Here is a 19,557-nt window from a genome sequence, read left to right as displayed (position 1 = left end):
CCCTCGCACACTCACAAGGGGCAAATGAAGGATTATACTCAGAGGTAACCCTTACTGAACGTATCGATGATCTTAGGGGGAGAGAGAAGAGTTGACATTTGAATTCACTTAGTTCAAAATATTTACTGAGTGCTGACAATATACTGAGAAATGAAGATTAACAAAACATGTCTGTATTTTTGGGGATCTGGAAGTGAATACTCTCTGCTCTTTCAGTGTTAACACCCGTAAAATATGAAAAATAAAGGAAAAAAAAGGAAGAGTTAACATTGCCTGGGGGATCATGTATGTGGTAGGAGCTTTATGTATTCTTTCACTTCAGCGCCACACACACACACACACACACACACACACTATAAATTAGGATGACAATCCCCACTTTAAAGATGAGGGAGCTCTAGCTCAGATATGCTGAGTAACTAGCACCCCATCACTCTGCCATCCTGTGACTGAATGGGGCCAGAAACAGATATAACTCTAAAACCCATGGCTTTTACTCACCATAAGGTGATCGCCCAGTCAGTCAGTACTTTTTCTGAGGCAGCTCACTTTCAGTGAGCACCAGTGTCATATTCAAGAGTAATTATTTGACGTCCAAGCACTGAATGACTTGGAGATGATATGGACACAGAATCGGATCTCCAACAAAAGAACTTACCATCAAGTAACATCTTGGCTGCCATAGCAGTGGGTAACCCCACAGTTTTAGCCATGGCTGAAAAGCCATTGATGTCCCCATAAACCACAAGATCAATAGTTTTATTTTCCAAATGTCCAGAAGGATGTCTGATTCCAAAACTGTCTCTCATCACAATCATATCTCTCTCTCCAGGTCCTTAAAATAAATACACAGACATTCTTAAATGCCATTATCATTACAACGCCAATATTCCAATTCATCTGCTCCTACCCTTTTGCTCTCACAAACTTCTCCTCTCGTCATACATGGCCCTTAGGCAATTATCTATACTGCTCTTTAGCCCAAAGGCCAAGGGAAAAACTGATAACTCTGGCCATGTTCCTTTGTCCAGGTTTGTATCACTGTCTTCCCCCCAAAATGCTCCTTCAGCATTTCCCTAATGCATTAAAAGTAAAACTAATAATTTGTTCCTTTCCTATTCAATAATTCCTTATTCCTATTCAATAATTCTCTTATTCTTCCCTCTGGAAAAATAGCCCAAGTGCTCTTAACCCCCTAGCATACTTCCCCATCCCTACTGCTTGGCGCCAGACCTCCCACCATATTCACTAGTCGCGCTGACTGCATCTTAGGACGCCGCTTCCGGGAGGCCTCGCTAATACCCCACGGCCTACCATAGGAGAGTTTCCTGGCCAAATGCTTGGAGAGGGCATCCACCACAGACTCTGCTTGAGGGACTTGTTCATCCCCAAGTAAGCCCAACCTGAGAAGGACAAGAGGTGGCTGTGTTAGGTCAAGTCCTACACACAATCTCACTTGGGAAGAAGAAGGGGGCTCTTTGGATTTTTATCTTGAAAGGGAAGAATCATAAGATGACAGTCCAAGTTATAAGACTCTCCTAAATTGTAGGTAACAGTACACTAGTAATCTTTTCATCTTTAGCATCATCAGGCTCCCCAAGGCAGTGCTCCCTGGAGCAGAACTGACACATTGTAAGTGCGTGCTGCTGCAAAGCTTCTTGGGAGATTAAGTCACAGGTTAGTTCTCCCACATTAAGGAGACCAGTATAATGTGCCACTGTGTGAATGAACTTTTAAAGTAGTTTCAAAAGACTGGGAGAATCTCCTACAGAAGAGAAAGAAATACCCCACCTTTCTTGGGAACTGATAAGTAAAGTAGTACTTATCAAAATAAGTATTTCCCAAGGAATAATTGCCATTGAATTTCTCTCTTTATCTACTTTTTATCCCCACATGAACACAGTACATGACAATCTCTCTACAACAGGCCAACATTAGAGCAGCAAATTAATCAAAGACAATGTAAAATGTCTGGTTCTATCTTGACCCGTATTTGACTAGAAAGGACTAAAAAAATCATTGATATTTTTATTGATATTGAAGGAATCCAGTATTTTGCTCTCTAAGCTGACTGGTGGGTGCCTACCATTCAGTAGCCTCCAGCTGGGTATTGTCTCTTCCTAGTTTCTCAAAGACAGCTTCCTTGAGCACATCATGCTTGGAGGAGGGTGAAATCCCAACCAGATCACAAAGGAGTTCTTTCTGGTCATAAAAATAAAGATAAAACTCTAAGTTCCTAATAAATAATCAGTTGAGAAATCATCCTATTAATCTGATCACAAATGCACCTCCAATTTTAAATTAGAAATGACTAGAAATAGTAAACTGTAATACTCACACATACATACACGTACATGTCTACACACTCACCCACCAATAAATGATATACCAAACAATATTTCAGCAATAAAAATGGGTCATAACATGAAATCGATACTAAACAGATGGCACCATATTTACCATCCTCTCCATTACTTTTTTACCCATTCTCTTTCACCCTCCAATAGTCCATTTTGGCCAGGATCAAGGAGAAGGGGCTCATTGCTATGGTTGTCAGTAGCAACCAGAGTTCTTTTGTAGGTTCAAGAGATGAGAAAGACCTTGCAGATAATAGAATCTCAAAGCAATAACACTTAAGCAATGGTCATAGCTTTTTCTACTTTTATAACAAGACTTTTTTCCAGGATTCCAAGGGAAAATGTTATGCTCTTGATTAAGGAAAAACAAACTGGTTCATGGGCCAGATTTGGCTCACTGCCTGGTTTTGTAAAGAAAATTTTTATTAGAAGATAGCCACGCTCATTTGTCTTTGTATTTGTCTATGGCAGAATTGAGTACGTATGGCCCATAAAGCTTAATATATTTACAATCTGGTCCTTTACCCCCCCAAAAAAGAGAAAAAAGTTTGTCAGCCCCTATTCTAAATGTAGCTACCAAAATACTGAGATTCCCCCTAAGAATACCTGTACCAACTCTCCCGATCCAGCTGCCTCAACCTCAGAATTCACTCTATAGATGTTTATTCACTCCTGTCCGACATGTACATTTATGAAGGGTAAAACAGATTTGGAAGGCTCTCAGCTACATGAAAAACGGAATCTAAAGCAACGGCTAGCAAGAATACAAAAGTTAGCAATACTGATCTTTTTCTCCTTGTGATAAATTACTGGCATTTCTACTGGGCATTTCTACTGGAATATGGGCACACTGGTTCAAGTTGGATGACCCACTAGTAACAGTTGGCAGTTAGTGGAAGCTCTGCTTTACATTCAATTACAAGCCTTCAAAGTCCCTTCCAACCTGGAGACTCTAAGATTTTAATGCAACACAAATATGGGCATAAATTCAGTGACTGAAACTCATGGTTAAAAATGACCAAATGAGAGAACTGATGGCATTTGGGGGTAGGGAGTCCAGTTCTGTGATACCACCAATAGCTCTCCGGGGTTATCAGTTGCAGGAGGCCCAAGTTTATCTCCTGCCACAGGGTCACCACTTAGACAAGTGGTAGACCCCAGAGCCCAAATCCACCTCTTCTCAGGGCTGAGGGAGCAATCAAATAGTACAAGCTGCTACAGGAAATAAGCCCAGTGGGTCAGGCCCATGATCTCTTCATCCTTTCACAACAAGGGGTTGGGCGGGCGGGGGGCGGTTAGGGTTTATCTAAGCCACAGGATAACCACTTTTGCTGGTCCAAACTAAAGTTCAAACCTGACCATTTCTGAAGAACAGCAAACAGCATGTAATTCTGGAGTCACTCACCCAGGTAAGAGGGTTGGCCTCAGGTCGAAGGGCAGGAAATGCATCTCTGTTTATAAGACCCAGTTTTACAAATCCATTCAAAGCTTTGGCATACCCCTATAACAAGAATTATTAAGTAGTATATGAAATATTTCCCTTCAAAGAAAAAAATTCAAAAAAAAAAACTTTTTTGAAAAGAGGGATCTATTTTTGTAATTTATGTAGAAGACAGGCTGAAAGTAGTCATCGGAATTGCTTGTATGGATGCAAACATCTCAGGTTCAGACCAGAATCAAGAGTGTCAGAGCAACTCTGCGGCTTTGCATAACAGACCTTCAAAGCCTCGGGTCTTTACTTCTGTTTCTGGGTAGCATGGGAGGGGTATTTCTGACAACAGAAAGGCAAATGTCCTCATATATTATGCACTTCTGGGTTCAGCAGAATCATATTTAATAGAACAGTTCCCTCTCTTACAATGGGAGGAGGAGCTTGTAAGAATATTACACTCCCCCAAACAGATCATCTATTCTGCTGATTGGGAGCCACTATCCTAATGCATATAGGGAGCAGGAAGAGAGGTAGGAATCAGAGAGCTTCTTCGGAAAACACACAAATGTGGGGGAGGGGAGTCAAGGAGAAGAAGTCGAGAAAGATCCCATGGGAAGATGACAGCAAGCTGGGTTTGCAAGGACACGCAGGTGACAGGCAGGTGCACGAGAGTAATCAAGGCCCCTCTGTCATATTCAGATGATAGTGTCTGATCTCTAATACTGGAAAGAATATTCGGGTTACTGAAGGGTTGCTGGCTTTGCCCAGAATGGTGGCCCTCGTGGATATGAACACTGCAACATCTTCTACCTTCTGGGGTTCTGTGGGAATGGCTGTCATTCATACGCAGCCTTGAGAGCTTTATTCAATTCCTAAAGCTCTTAAAATTTTCTATTCCTGGGTCCACATATTTGGCAAGAGACTATATCTAAAGCTATCAGAAAACCCTAATTCCTGGAGCGCCTGGGTGGCTCATTCGGTTGAGCATCCAACTCTAGATCTCAGCTCAGGTCTTCATCTCAGGGTTTTGAGTTCAAGCTCCATGTTGGGCTCCCCACTGGGCATGGAGCCTACTTAAAAAAAAGGGGGGAAAAGGATGAAAGAATATCCTAATTCCTGGACCCCTCCAAAAATGCAACTACTTATATTCTTAGAACAAAATGAAAAAAACAGAACCAAAAAATCTGCCAACGCTAAAGATGTGATGTTATGGCTTCAGTTCAGACTAGAGTTTTTGCTGTGCCTAAAGGCTTGTGGAACATCCATGGTTCCTAGATCTCCTTAGGTGGTTTTCACTGACATCTTATTTGATTCCTGGATCGTGAGGACATCACATTCACAGGAGTACAGGTACCTGCCCTCCAGAAGCTTACAACCGATATCAGGAGACAACAAAAATATACATAAAAACCTAACTGAAAATGCTGCTCAGTACCAATAAATGTAATAAAAGCTCTAAAGAGTAAGAACTGTAGTTGCTTTCTCTCCCTCTAAGAATAAAGAGGAGTTGGAGGGCTTGGGTGGCTCAGTCCATTAAGCATCTGACTCTTGATTTTCTCAGGTCATGATCTCAGGGTGGGGCTCCATGCTCAGTAGGAAGTCTGCTTGAGGATTCTCTCTCTCTTTCCTTTTGCCCTTTTCCCTCCCCTTTCTCTCTCACTAAAATAAATAAAAATAAATCTAAAAAAATAAAAATAAACAGGAGTTGACATGGAGAAACAGGGCAAACCAGAAAGCACACTTCATGTGCCAACACTGTGGAAATAACCTCTGCTCTTACACGAATTTGGGGCACACAAGAATAACACTACCAGTGTGCACCGACTCCTGATGCCAACCCCACGTAGGGAAGGGGGACAGGAAAAGTTCTGGATGAGGGAGCTGTGATCTTAAATAACATGGTATGGAAAGCCTCATGAGAGCAAAGTCCTGAAGGAGCTGAACAAGAGTGGGAATATATCTGAGAGAAAATATTCCAGGCAAAAGCAGCAGCCAGTGAAGAGAGAAGAGCAAGGGGAAAGCACGCACAAGAATGGAGGGGCCTATGTGTCTTCCATCCTCCAGAGAAAAAGATCATTAGTGAATGGTGGATAACACACACATGACAAATCCCTTACCTGCCCTCACCAGGAAATCTCACAGGGCATCGAGATCTAAAATCAGACCTCTGATTTTTAGAGAGGTGGTATGTTAAGAGATGCTGCTTGGAGTGGGTTGAAAAGTGTCTCCATCATAATTCACAGCCACCCCAGAACCTCAGAGTATGACCTTATTGGGATACTTACAGCTATAATTAGTTAAGGATCTTGATATGAAACCAACCTATATTTAAGGTGGACCCTAAATCCAATGACTGGTGTCCTTACAGGAAGAGAAGAGGACACAGTGACACAAACAGAAGGAAGTGATGTGAAGACAGAGGCAGAGACTGAACCAATGCCAAGTTAAGGAACACTAAGAATTGGCAGTCACCAGAAATAGAAGAGAGAGACATGGGACAGTTTGCCCCTCCAAACTTCCAGAAAAAATCAACTCTGCCCACACTTTGATTTCAGACTTCTGACCTTGAGAATGGTGAGAATAAATTTCTGTTGTGGTTAACTACATGGTTTGCAGTAATTTGTTAAAACAGCCCTAGGAAACTATTACACAGATTGTCTTAATCTGATCATACTTGTCACTACTCCTTTGTGATTAATACTTAAATGCGTGGTGGACATTTGTATTTACACCCCTAGAATCTACACCCCACTTTGTGGTAAAAACATTTGAGATTTGCTTTGGGGGAAATGATGCCGACTACATCGCCAGCTTTAGGGACAGGAAACAAAAGGCAAAAGCTGACGGGCATATTTTATCCCGCTGACCTCAGGGGCTAAGGAGACAAAGATGATATTTTTAGCTGTACTTTTTCGTTCTCACTGGATTTGAACCAAAGAGGCTGGGGATGCTGCCACCACCTTGTCACCAGATAGAGCCTGGGATGGCAGCCAGCACTCAAAGGAAGAGAGAAGAGGTGAAGAGAAACCAAGTCCCCATGAGGTCACTTGACCTCAAATCTCACTACACCTGAAGGTGACCCTTCACATGCCCGCCACCCCCACACAACTCCTCATGAGTCAAAAGTTCCCTTTTTGCTCAGGCCATCTTGAGTTGTCTCCTAAAACATTCACTCAAAAGAGTCCTGAGGAAACAGACTTCAACCTGGTTTATTTAAATTATTTTGATTACTAAGAAAAATTAAGCATACACATTACTTACATCAAAACAGGCAACATGTTTCATCTCAGATACAGCTGCTTACCTTATATCTCAGTGTCCCCCGCAGCAAAGTGTGAGCAGATGGAATGCCGTAAATCTCAGCATATTTCGTACTGTCTCTGTTAGGATAGCCTTCCAAATTTAACCCGGGGAAATAATCCATGGGAGTAACTGCATCAAGAAAGGAGACGCCCCCGGCAACATCCACAACCTGAAGAACGTTGGAAAGGCACAATGGACCTACGTGCATTATTTGCATTAACAAAGAAATCAACATTTTAAAAGAAAGCAATAGAGGATTTGAGGAAAAAAAAAACTGTAATGAAACTACCATAATCCACCCCCGTACTCAAGCTATTCCACTAACAATTCAGAAGGCCATGATTCTCCCAAGCTTTAAAATCTGACTTAAATCTGGATAAGATGGCACTGAATTATGTCCCATACGGGGTTCGTTTTTAGATAAACAATAAGCTAAAAGCAGCAGACTCACTTAAATGGCTACGCTCAGGTAACAGTGGCAAGATCCTCACTTCATCTTCACTTACGTGCACCTTTGAACGCTGTGTATCAGGCACCAGTCTTGCCCATTTCTGTCACAGCTAGCATTAATGGGGCACCTACCATGCACGCGATAGGATCACACTCATTGTGGAGGGAAGGAGAGTGATGAGGAAGTTGCAATCTCTGCCTTCATTTCCTCCTTCACTCACTGAACAAACATTTACTGAATGTCCGCCCAGTACCAGGAGCTGTGCTAGAGCAAGTACAAGGAGCTCCCAGCCTAGACCAGTCAACCTATGGGTGCACACTGGGAACTGGGAGTAGCAGAGATGTCCCCTTACAAGAAAGACAACGCCTGAACACACAGTGAAACTCAAAGAAGTGCTACCCCGGTCTTACCACTGGTGAGAAGTCAATTCCCAAGCTCTTCTGATTTCTCAGTAATCCTCTTACCCACTCCCTCCCCAATCACACACTCAAAATGTACCAAGGCATGTTTTTCCCTTTGATTTTGATGAAAGCACTAAATTGTTCTTTTGGTGTGTGAGGTTTATGAGATGATGAAAAACATCCTGGAGTGATTAGATCAGGGCTGAGAATCTGGGGCTGCTTGGTAGAACTGGCTTTGTCCCTCCTGCACCACTGGAAACAGCTTCTGACCATGTGTCTGCGCTGCACAAAACCACCCAAAGGAGTCTTCTGCCAAACTTAATGAGCCCTAGAGTTGATTCGTAGATGGGTTCCGCATGTGTCTTGGTCTGAGAGAGAAAATGGAAATGTCTGTGTAGGTAGCCGAAGGCCCAGAAGGAAACGGGCAATGCTGACTGGTCAGGCCTGGCGGCATCTCTGAAGCTAAAGGCTTAGGTTTGCAGAGCACCAAGCACCACCAAAACTCCAGGAGTGAGAAGCTGAAGGAGGCGAAGAGGGCTTCTCATTTAACTTTCTTAGGAAACTCCACTGGACTGCACAGCGAACATCCCCAGAGGGACCATTTCTGCCCTACTGCTTTCACACTAATCTCTTATATCAGAATTGTAAATTTTAAAAAAACCTAATAAGAAAGCAAATGTTAACCTTTAGGATCTCCACACACATCTCACTTCTAGAACTCATGGCAATTCTGAAGTTTTTTGCTTTTTGCTTTTAATTATTCGAAGGTGAGGGAATTATTTTAAAGAAAAATTCAGTAGAGACTACTATATTCCAGTACTTGACCAATCAAAAATAAATCAGCTGGTTCGTAAGTTTACCATGAGATCCTTGGAAGAAAACAGAGCAGATGAAGAGTAATGATTCACTTAGAGACTGACAGCTGCCAAAACAACCTGTCCCCCAAATCACTGGGTAATCACGGTCATTTGACATCAATCCAGAGTTGTCTTTCTAGTGGCATATCGTGGGGTTCATGAATATGCCCTGTCCTGCTTAATATTTTATTAATGGCTCGGATGAAGAAAGACATATTATTTATTTGGCAGAGAACATGCATTTTTTCTGACTCAACAGTGCTCGCTCCCAACACCCACTGCCAGCAGAAATAGTGGCTCATTACCCACTGCGGCCAAGGGCTGCTCTAAATCCAGCTCTTCCCACACCCACACCCACACATCTCCCAACCACTGACTGACAATAAGCTTGATTGCTAAACTGACAAAACACTTAAATACAGGAAATATACAGTTTATTCTGGACCCGTTCTGTGCTAGGTGCCTTACTTACACTACCTTTAGTCCACGCAAACCCATTTTGCAGAAGCAGAAATTGAGAGTCACCCAGAGGCAGATCTGAAGCCGGGTCTGACTCCAATGTCCATGTTCTTTCTACTACACCATACTGTCCCCCTAATCGTGCTTATTTGTGGGTCAGTATTTTGAGATGGCTACTGATTGACAAGGTGCAGCATTCCAGACCATGGCCCCAGTGATACACCTGCTGTCTGCATTCAAAATAGTTGCGGACAATGGAGAGCAGTGGCTCCTCCTAAAAGGAGGGCTGGGTGCTGCAGTCCAGTCCAGGTAGGGGCAGGCAATGGGAAGAAAGCCACACAACCCCTCTCAGAGCTGTGTTTGCAGAGCAAGCACGATCTGGAGAGTATTTGTTTCACATGGAGTCGCCTGGGAGAGGAGGCTGAAGGAGATGATGGCGAAGCTCTGCCACGTCACCCCCCCAGTGCCATCAATGTCCCACCACCCTTGGAGAAGGCAGAACTAAAAGAAGACACAGCCACTGTCTTCCAAATATGTGGAAGGGAATCATGGTTGCTAGAAATACTATGAGAAGTTAGAAGTTAAAAATGGTGCCAGTGGCTGGAAATTCCTGCAAGGATGTTAGACAGTGAGACACATCCTGTTCACAGGCCACTGCCTGAGTTGCTGGAAAAGTTTAAGGCTTCAACTTTAAGCAGAAGCCAGAGAGGTCACCTGACCCTCCATCATGAGGCCCTGAATTATATAAGGCCTGCTCCGTGGTGGGGGTGATAGCAGCAGAGGGGACAGAGGGACAAGAATACAAGAGAAGCTTTAAGAAGTTTAACAATCTGGGTTGGGAGAGAGACAGATACACTTGAATTACTGAGTGAATAATACAGCATCCGGAAGCTTCTTACGCACAAAGTGTGGGAGTCTGGACAAAAGAATAGTGAATGGGGGCTGGAGTGGTCAGGAAAAGCTGCGTCCACAAGAGGGAACTTGAGTAGGACCTTGAAAAAAGTATCATTTTAGCAAAGAAAAGCAAAGCACCGTGTTTTCTCTCAGCCTCCTCCACAGTGTCAGGGAGATGCAAAAAGCATTCCTTTTTCACAAAAGGAGTTTGGGATGAAAGGGAAAAACTTCAAATTCAATATACACAACTTCTGCTGCCTGAAAATAACCTCTTGCTTTTCCTGAGCACTCACCACCATCCATCTCCTTACATAGCTAATTCTTGCTGGGGACTTACGACCTGCCTGAGAAGCTGCTGTTAGGCAGACTGCCATCTATTTGATGCCAGTGAGCCCCGCTGCAAGCACCCTACACAGCTGGTATGATACTGCTTGTCTTCAGACAAGGAGCCCAAAGCTCAGAGAGATGCACAGACGGTTCTAGCGGCACCCCTGGTCATGACAGAGCTAGAGCACAAAGCCAGGCCCACTAACATCAAAGCCCGAGCTCTTTCTCGCGCACAGGCTGCACTCTGCTCACCCTCCCATGGTTATCACCTTTTCATTTATACGGCCTCCTGAAAATAAGCATTTGCCCCATGGAAGCAAGAATTTTCCCTGCATTCACACGTTAGTGTACACCAAACGTGGGCCAGTCTCTTTTTCAGGACAGGAGGTGGATGATGAAAATAACACCGAATTCGGAGGGCTCTTACATTCTGGTACACTGCAGCTGGGAAAGCAAGTTAGCCTCTTTCCCTGACCCACTAAACCTCCATTCCAAGAGCCACCCCCCATTCCAGCTATGAGTTCTCTGAGGTCAGGAACTTCATTCGGTGTGGCAACCTTTGATGCCTTGCACTCAGTAGGGACTCAGCACATATTCAGGACCCAATAAATGTTTGTCCTGCTGAAATAAATCACAAGACAACCTGTATTTATATATGCAGACAAGCTGAGAAGTAAATTTTCAAACTGCAGAAACACTTGCAAGAAGGTGAAGAAGAAAGAATGAGCACAGGCTTTGCTGGGAACAGCCAGTAGACCACATTAAGTGGAACAGAAAATACCCACTGGGAAACACTGGTGGAGGAGAGAATGGAGGACACACAGCAGAGCCACTATCAAAGGCCCTGGTAGCAGGGAGGAAGAGTCTGGACTTTCTGAGACAGTCATTGCAGGTTTGTATCTCTAAAGCTTTGCTGATAATCCTTCACCTTTCCACTGAGCAGGTAGGTGGCGGGCTGCATTATGTTCATCAAAACTCCCACTGGACTCCAGCTAAATTTGTATCTCAAAGGATTGTCTGAATGTTCAGGGGCTGGAAGCCCACCACAGTAGGAAATGTAAGATTCAATCTGTAAAATAAGGGATGAAAGACAATGACAGAAATGAGGTAAATGAGGTAAACTTGCTTTTTTTTTCTTAAACTTACAAAGGCTTTCAAAAGCCTTCCTTAAAGCCTTTAAGCCTTCCTTAAAGCCAAACACCATTTGATTATATATATGTATATGTATACACACACACACACACACACACACACACACACACACACACACACATTTTTAAAATCAACTGGAGATCGTGACTAATACTGTCCTAGTTAAAAATCCAACTATTAATTCTGCTTGGTCAGTTCCTCCTAACTTTTGTGTTCAAATGATATATTTGATTATATATTTTGTAATACATAAGTATAAATCATTTGTATTAATATCAAATTAATACATAATTAATCTTTATATAAAATATAATTCTAATTGATTCTATATCTGATTATATCCATGTTACATATATATAACCTAAAGCATTTAATCTGACTCATCACATTTTCATATCCAATAGTTCCTTCTCAAGTGTAAAGATACTTTATATACCAAAAGACTGACAATATTCCAAAGAATTTTTCCCACTTTTAAAAGTCAAACCTTTCACCAGTCTATCCCACTGAAAGGTTTGACTTTTAAAAGTGGGAAAAATTCTTTGGAATATTGTCAGTCTTTTGGTATAAACTGGTGATGGGTAGTAAGCAGGGCACATATTGCATGGTGCACTGGGTGTTATATGCAACTAATGAATCATCGAACCTTGCATCAGAAACCAGGGATATACTGTATGGTGACTAACATAATGTAATAAAAAAACATTAAAAAAAATAAAAGTCAAATCTTTATCCATTCATGGATGAAGATGTGGTATATATTATACAATGGAATACCACTCACCCATCGGAAAAAAATGAAATCTTGCCATTTGCAATGATGTGGATGGAATTAGAGGGTATTATGCTAAGCAAAATAAGTCAGAGAAAGACAGTTACCATATGATCTCACTCATATGGGGAATTTAAGAAACAAAACAGAAGATCATAGGAGAAGGGAGGGAAAAATAAAACAAGACAAAAGCAGAGAGGGAGATAAATCATAGGAGACTCTTAACTATAGGGTTAAGAGTTTGCTGGAGGGGGGTGGGAGGATGGGGTAACTGGGTGATGGACATTAAGGAGGACATGTGATGCAATGAGCACTGGGTATTATATAAAACTGATGAATCACTGAACTCTACCTCTGAAACTAATACACTATATGTTAATTAATTGAATTTAAATATTAAAAATAATTAAAAATAATAAAAAAGAAATCAAGTTGGAAAAAAATAAAAATGTTCTTAAGGCTACTTTTTAAAAAATTAAAAAATTAAAGTCAAACCTTACTATCTCCAAAAGCAGTCTAAAATCTTTCATTAAAACAAAACATTACAGTAGCATCTATTTCTCTAAAAATCTATTGTTAAACCTTGGACATTGTTTTACCATACAGATATTTCTGTGGTTAAAGGATTTTACTAGAAATTTCTAGTCAGCATATGAGTTAGAATATAGCAGCTTTGTTAATCAAAATTATAAAAAGATTATTTCTGTACGCCAAAATCTGGGCCTTTCAATATTTTCCTAAATGGACCTTTGGGTGTAAATTAAGCTCACCGTGGCTCCCACTTCCTTGGCTTTATCTATGGTTTCCATTGCCAACATATGATCAAGACCAGGGTCCAATCCCAGTTCACCAATGACTGTGATGCCAGCATCTTCCACACTACAACAGGTGGGAAGGGGAGGAAGAAAAAGTTGGATACAAAATAAAAATAATGCCATGGGGCTACTTTATTGAAAATGACTGAAACTTACCTCTTTTCTAATTCTTTTAGCGCAGGTGTGATGTAGCTTGCAGTGATCATGTTAACTTTGCTCGTGATGCATGCCTTAGCCACAAGAGGATGCAATGCATAAGGCAACAAGCTTAAAAACAGAGAGAAACTAATCAGAAACTTTCCCAATCCTACCTTCCAATATACCTTGAACTGCACTAAAGCTAAGACATCACTCTGATTAAATTATTCTCTTCAAGGTGACCGATGACTCTTTGAGAACTACAGAATAAATTCATCCTGTTATCACATTTAAAACCCTCCACAATTTGACCCTCATCTAATCTTTCCATTACTCTCCCTCTATCTCCTTCATAAACCACATATGGGAACCAAAGAAGTTATTCTAATTCTCCACTCAGAGCCTGTACTTTTCCAGCTCTGGAACTTTACTCTCACTGTACCTTCTACTTGGAATATTATGTCCACCCACTCACCCCCATCCAGGCCATACCCTACTTAAAGAAATGTCTGAAAAAGCATCTCCTCCAAGAAGCTCTCCCAGATTCCCCCAAAGCCAGATCATCTTCTTCTGCATTCATTCAGCTACTTCTTTGCAACATTTAATGAGATTTATTCCATTCATCCTTACATTTCTGTGACTGTCTGTCTTGGCTGCCCTACTAAAAGATAAGGTTCTTTTTCTTTTTCTTCCATATTTCCCAAATGGCTATCAGGTTGGGTTAAACTAAGTCAAAGTGCCCCAGATGTTACATTACGGAGTAGAATCTAAGAAGGTCCAAAGGAGGAAATAAGCTTTAATGGTACTGATTGGTGTAAAAGCTATCAAAATGGTTAGAAATCTATATGCTAAGCAAAAAATGAAACTGTGTTCAAAACTCAACTTCAACTGGGTTTTCTAAAAATCTGGCTTTGGTGTTTTACTTTGGCACTAGGACTACACAATCACAAAAAATGAATTTCCATAAATGTTAATATAAATGAATATATTCATATTCTAGCCAAGGAATAATAAAACATCCTGTCAATTGCATAACAATATTCAAGTTCTACTAGCTTCTTGACTATCTGGTGAAGCAGTCTACATAGTACAATGAAAATATAAATACAAACTTATAAACATGATCAAACTATTTCACTGTATTTGTCAGATTCATCCAGCAAACTTCAGATTTTCTCTATTTTATATAAAACAAAACAATAAAACTACCTTTGAGATACTTATGCCTCCTCAGGTTAATAGAGTATTGCTACTTAGATTTATTATCATGTGGAATAAAATTGTGTTCACATTTTGCCAGTATCAATATGAAAACTCTCCATCTCTGTTTTTTGACTTTTTTAATCAAAAAGAATTATTACCAAACATGGTAACCCCTTAAAAGGCAATGAACAAAATACAAGCAAAACTCTTTGTTGGGAAAGTATTAATAGAAAACGTACAATGACATCATCTTAAAGATGAAGTAGAGGTTTTTTTGGTCACATTCCTCACATTAAAATCTTTCTTGATAAAAATTTTGTTAAGATCTAATAACATTTTTAAACTCTGGCACAATCTGCCCCAACCAAATAATATGCTAAGAACTAGAATGCCAGGGGCGCCTGGGTGGCACAGCGGTTAAGCGTCTGCCTTCGGCTCAGGGCGTGATCCCGGCGTTATGGGATCGAGCCCCACATCAGGCTCCTCCGCTATGAGCCTGCTTCTTCCTCTCCCACTCCCCCTGCTTGTGTTCCCTCTCTCGCTGGCTGTCTCTATCTCTGTCGAATAAATAAATCAAATCTTTAAAAAAAAAAAAAAAGAACTAGAATGCCAGAACTGTGATTAGTGGTGCCTATTTTACACAAAAGGATTAGCATTCATGACTCATTGCATATGTAATATACTACCTACTGAAGGGACATAACTCTTGAATTAGTTGAGTTGACTCCAACCCAATTAATCCAAATAATTAGAAATGCCACTTGTTAAAACATACACAAAATACAAATGGAATTTTCAAAGTAACTTATCAAACTCAATCACTACTTCATATTAAATCATTAAGAACTAGAACTGCCAAATTCAAACCATGAGGATTTGACATATTATTATAAATTTTTTTTGTGAAACATATTCTTGATTTTATTTTGGTAGACACTGTTATTGTGTTTTTGTCAAAACATTCTTTCTCCAACCTAAAAAATAAAAAATTCTTTAAAGAACGCTACAGGATAACAGTGTTTAACAACATTACCACTATTCAGCATGGAAACTCAACGAACTGAGAAAAATTAAATATAAAACAGATTTTGTTAATGTTAAATTTTATTGGAGGCCATCAGTTTGCTAAATTTTAAAATATACATATATTAATAGATTATTATCTTGTCATATTTTGCTTCAGACTTAGTTCCAAATGTGTCTTATACTGTTTTCTTTTTTTATGAAAAAAAAAAAACCAACCAATGTTTTATTTAGGTATCTATGTGTGGTGAAACAAATTCTCTTTGTTTTATTCAGAAGCCTACAACATTCCATTATGAATCATTATCATATTGCAGACAGACAAGGTCTATGGGTCATTGGTAAATTTTTGCTGAATAAAAATTATTGCACATTAAATTTATATAAATAGAATATCATTTTAAGTGTGAAAAGTCAGCCTATAATTTAAATACTTCAAGAGATAATGCCCAAGTTCCCCCACAGGATTACCTTTCCTTTTGTATGTTTTCGAAACCCATTTTGTTTTTTGTTATTTTAAAGTAGGACATCACAGAATTTCCTCCAAAGATACCATTTTAATCTGACCTAACTATGAAAGTCGCCTAATCATGGATGAGCAGGTAGCTTTCTTCCTTCCACCTTGGAAAAATTATATTCTAAGAATAAATGACTATTTTCATCACTGCGGTATTTTAAACCCCAGTTTAATTACAGAGTGATCCACATGTGGCTCTGTACCTGGAAGTCAGATCTGCATTTTTATCAGTAGCAAACACTAGTTCAAATCTGTCCCTCCGATACGACTAAAAATGGTCATAAGGCTAAGAATCTACTCATTTTCGCTTAAGCTTTTTAAGTCCACAAGATAAAATAGCCACCAAAACATATGAAACATAACTACTTCTGACGCAGCAATTCCACTTCTAGATAGATATCCAACAGAAATGTGTATATATGGGAACCAAAATACTAAATACTAAAATGTTCATAGCCACACAATTCATAATAGCCAAATTCCAGAAACAGTCTAAACATCCATCAACAGTCAAATGGATAATAGGGGTATATTCACACAATGCAATGTTACAGAGCAATGAGAATGAATAAACCATAATTACAGGCAACAACACAAACAGCTCTCACAATCGTTGTGTTGCAGAAAGAAGGCAGACACAAATGAGGACATTCTGAGTGGTTCCAAGTGTACAGAGTTGAAACTAGCAAGAATTAATGCATACATGAGAGGCCAGGATAGGGCTTACCCTTGAGAGATAGGGCTAATAATGGAAACAGACACATGGAGGGCTTCCAGGGTACTATTAATCTGTTTCTGGATGTGGATGATGGTTATGAAGTGTGTTCGCCGTGAAAATTCACTGAACCATATACACTTATGATTTGGGTACATTTCTGGGTGCACACTTCAACTGCAAATTCACTTAGGAGAAAGAAAATAAGGAAAGAGGCAAAACAACAACAAAAGATATGACAATCACCTCTTCCGAGATACTAACCTGATGACAAGATCCTGTTTCGCCACCAAGGAGCTCAACTTCTCTTCTTGTTTACTAATGTCCATGCTAACAGGATTAATATTATATTTCTTGCCTAACTGTTCAATTTGGTTCTTCATGTCAGAGCCTATTTCAAGAACACAAAAATCCAATTTTTAGATTACCCTTCACTAGTCAGAGAGTAAAACACACTTTAACATCTCCAAAAATAATTTCTCAGAGTTTAGAAACAAGATAGTCATCTAAAATTCACAGAATAAGCATGCTTTGAAATCAGTTTTCCTTCTTCTTCTTTAAAAATTAGGGCTTATTTACCTACTGTTATTTCTATCTTATTATCTCTTGACAGATATTCCAACACAGGTTCAGATACATAACCAGATCCAAGAACCAAGACCTTTTTTTTGGTGCCCATTGAAAGTGACTGAGCAAGTTCCCTATAAACAAAAGAGAGGAAGGGGAGAAAAATTAAAGAACAAAAACATATTTAAATAACAAAATCCTGCTGTCCCCCACACAAACCGAACTTTATACTATGAAGCAACATTTCTTATAATAAGAACCTCAACAGGAATTCCCTTAGACCAACACTTTCCATTAATTATTTTAGATTTTGTGCGATGAATAACAGACCCTGACTTCTCTGCGGTGTATGTCCATACTTTCATGCTTTCCCAACCGCCGGTGAGGTGCAGATGCTGACCATCACCTGGCTGATTCACAACTGAGTAACTTGGTTCCACACTTTATCCTTCCAGGGGACGTGATTCAAAATCACGCCAGGGGCTATACATCAGAAATCTTACCCCTCACAACAATCTGAGGAGACAACAATCTGAGAAGGAGATTATTATTAGCCATATTAGGCACTGTTTTGTCATTTATCATTAGGGTCACTGGAAAACAATTAAAACCATACTTTGGAAATCACAAATGCCATGGATTAAATATAAAAACCTAAGATGAATTACTAGGTAGGATTTTAATGCTTGAACAGTTTATTCTGTTGGAATTTGTCCCTTCCTAACAGATTAATTCTCTGTCTTTCCTACAAACTTTGACCTCCAAGACTGTGACTGTCTTGTTCATCCTTACAAACCCATTTAATGCTCAATAATTTCTGTCTTAAATATGAAAGCTACTAATTAAAACTCTTTAGAATCAAATTCATAGATACATCAGTGTAAGACCATGGGAATGACTTGGTGCCAAGGACATAAAAGGAAGGCTCTGTTATTGGAATCTTTTAGGCCAGGATGTCTCGCAAACCTTAACGTGTCCATTAGTTCTCAGTGAATAAAAATAAATTTAAATACAAAAATGTGGGGCGCCTGGGTGGCACAACGGTTAAGCGTCTGCCTTTGGCTCAGGGCGTGATCCCGGCATTCTGGGATCGAGCCCCACATCAGGCTCCTCCGCTATGAGCCTGCTTCTTCCTCTCCCACTTCCCCTGCTTGTGTTCCCTCTCTCACTGGCTGTCTCTCTGTCAAATAAATAAATAAATAAAAATCTTTAAAAAAATAAATAAATAAATAAATAAATAAATAAATACAAAAATGTCCCTTCCCCTCTTCACCCCCAACACTCATATTACTAATGAGGTGAGTCTCCTTTAACCTTCATCCCCATCCATTTCGCCCCCCAGAAAAGAACACAATTATTTGGTTAATGTACACCCTTTCTAACAATACTTTCTATACTTTAAGTAATTAAATTATATAATTTTGATGTCCAAAAATATGATGTTCAAAATAGATTTTTAAAAACTCGCTCCTAGATTTTAATACTGTCCTTTAATACAGCTACCTCAAACACTCGAAGTTAACAATCACTATGTTAAGTGAAGAAGAGAATATTCGAATGAGGCAGATATTTAAGATAACTTATATTTCCTTTCAAAATACAATCTTCATTATCAGTCTCTTGACAGAAATTCCACTAGGAAGGGGGGTAGGAAGTCCTAGTAGATTTGCTGCTACAAGAAATATGGTGTGTAAAAGTGAAAACATCATCGTGACCAGTCATGCTAGACATGTTATTAGGATTAGTAATATAGAGATCATCAGATGATAAGAATAAGAAGATACAGAGAGTTATGAAAGACAAACATATATGAAGTTTACCCCGTAAGAAACTCTCCTACAGGACTATAGTGTTAGGCAGTTTAAAAACAAAAAAACAAAAACAAATCTCTCTAGGTATCTTATTCCAGAATATTTCATTGACACATCAAAAGTAACTATAAGAAAACTAACACAGATGGACAAGCACAGCAGTAGTACACTTGATCCAAGCTGATCTCTTTATTTACTTCTTACAGATAGAAGAACTGAGAAAGAAGATAAGGCAGTTTGTTCGCTTCTTTTTAATTTTCCCACCCTGGTCTCTCCTGAGAATTCAGTGCATGGGTTATTTTGTTAAATGTGAATAGACCAGTGGAGCAGATATAAACACAAATCAAGTGCAATCAGCTGAAG

General features: G+C 39.8%; 1 protein-coding gene across 1 annotated transcript in view; it reads right to left on the bottom strand.

Annotated features, from left to right (window-relative positions):
* AASS (aminoadipate-semialdehyde synthase) overlaps window positions 1–19,557 on the bottom strand; it is a 57,176-nt gene that overhangs the window by 3,105 nt on the left and 34,514 nt on the right. Inside the window, exons 14-23 of the mRNA XM_045792757.2 lie at window positions 17,396–17,517; window positions 17,081–17,207; window positions 13,377–13,487; window positions 13,176–13,284; window positions 11,410–11,550; window positions 7,094–7,261; window positions 3,763–3,858; window positions 2,087–2,202; window positions 1,315–1,403; window positions 659–835 (exon numbers count right to left, since the gene is read on the bottom strand). Coding sequence (XP_045648713.2) covers window positions 659–835; window positions 1,315–1,403; window positions 2,087–2,202; window positions 3,763–3,858; window positions 7,094–7,261; window positions 11,410–11,550; window positions 13,176–13,284; window positions 13,377–13,487; window positions 17,081–17,207; window positions 17,396–17,517 — 1,256 coding nt within the window. The remainder of the gene's footprint in view (window positions 1–658; window positions 836–1,314; window positions 1,404–2,086; window positions 2,203–3,762; window positions 3,859–7,093; window positions 7,262–11,409; window positions 11,551–13,175; window positions 13,285–13,376; window positions 13,488–17,080; window positions 17,208–17,395; window positions 17,518–19,557) is intronic.

The sequence above is a fragment of the Ursus americanus genome, chromosome 3 (assembly GCF_024610735.1).
Source record: "Ursus americanus isolate L20-20 chromosome 3, mUrsAme1.1.p, whole genome shotgun sequence".
Taxonomy (NCBI): Eukaryota; Metazoa; Chordata; class Mammalia; order Carnivora; family Ursidae; genus Ursus; species Ursus americanus.
This window is presented reverse-complemented; position numbering and strand designations above follow the sequence as displayed.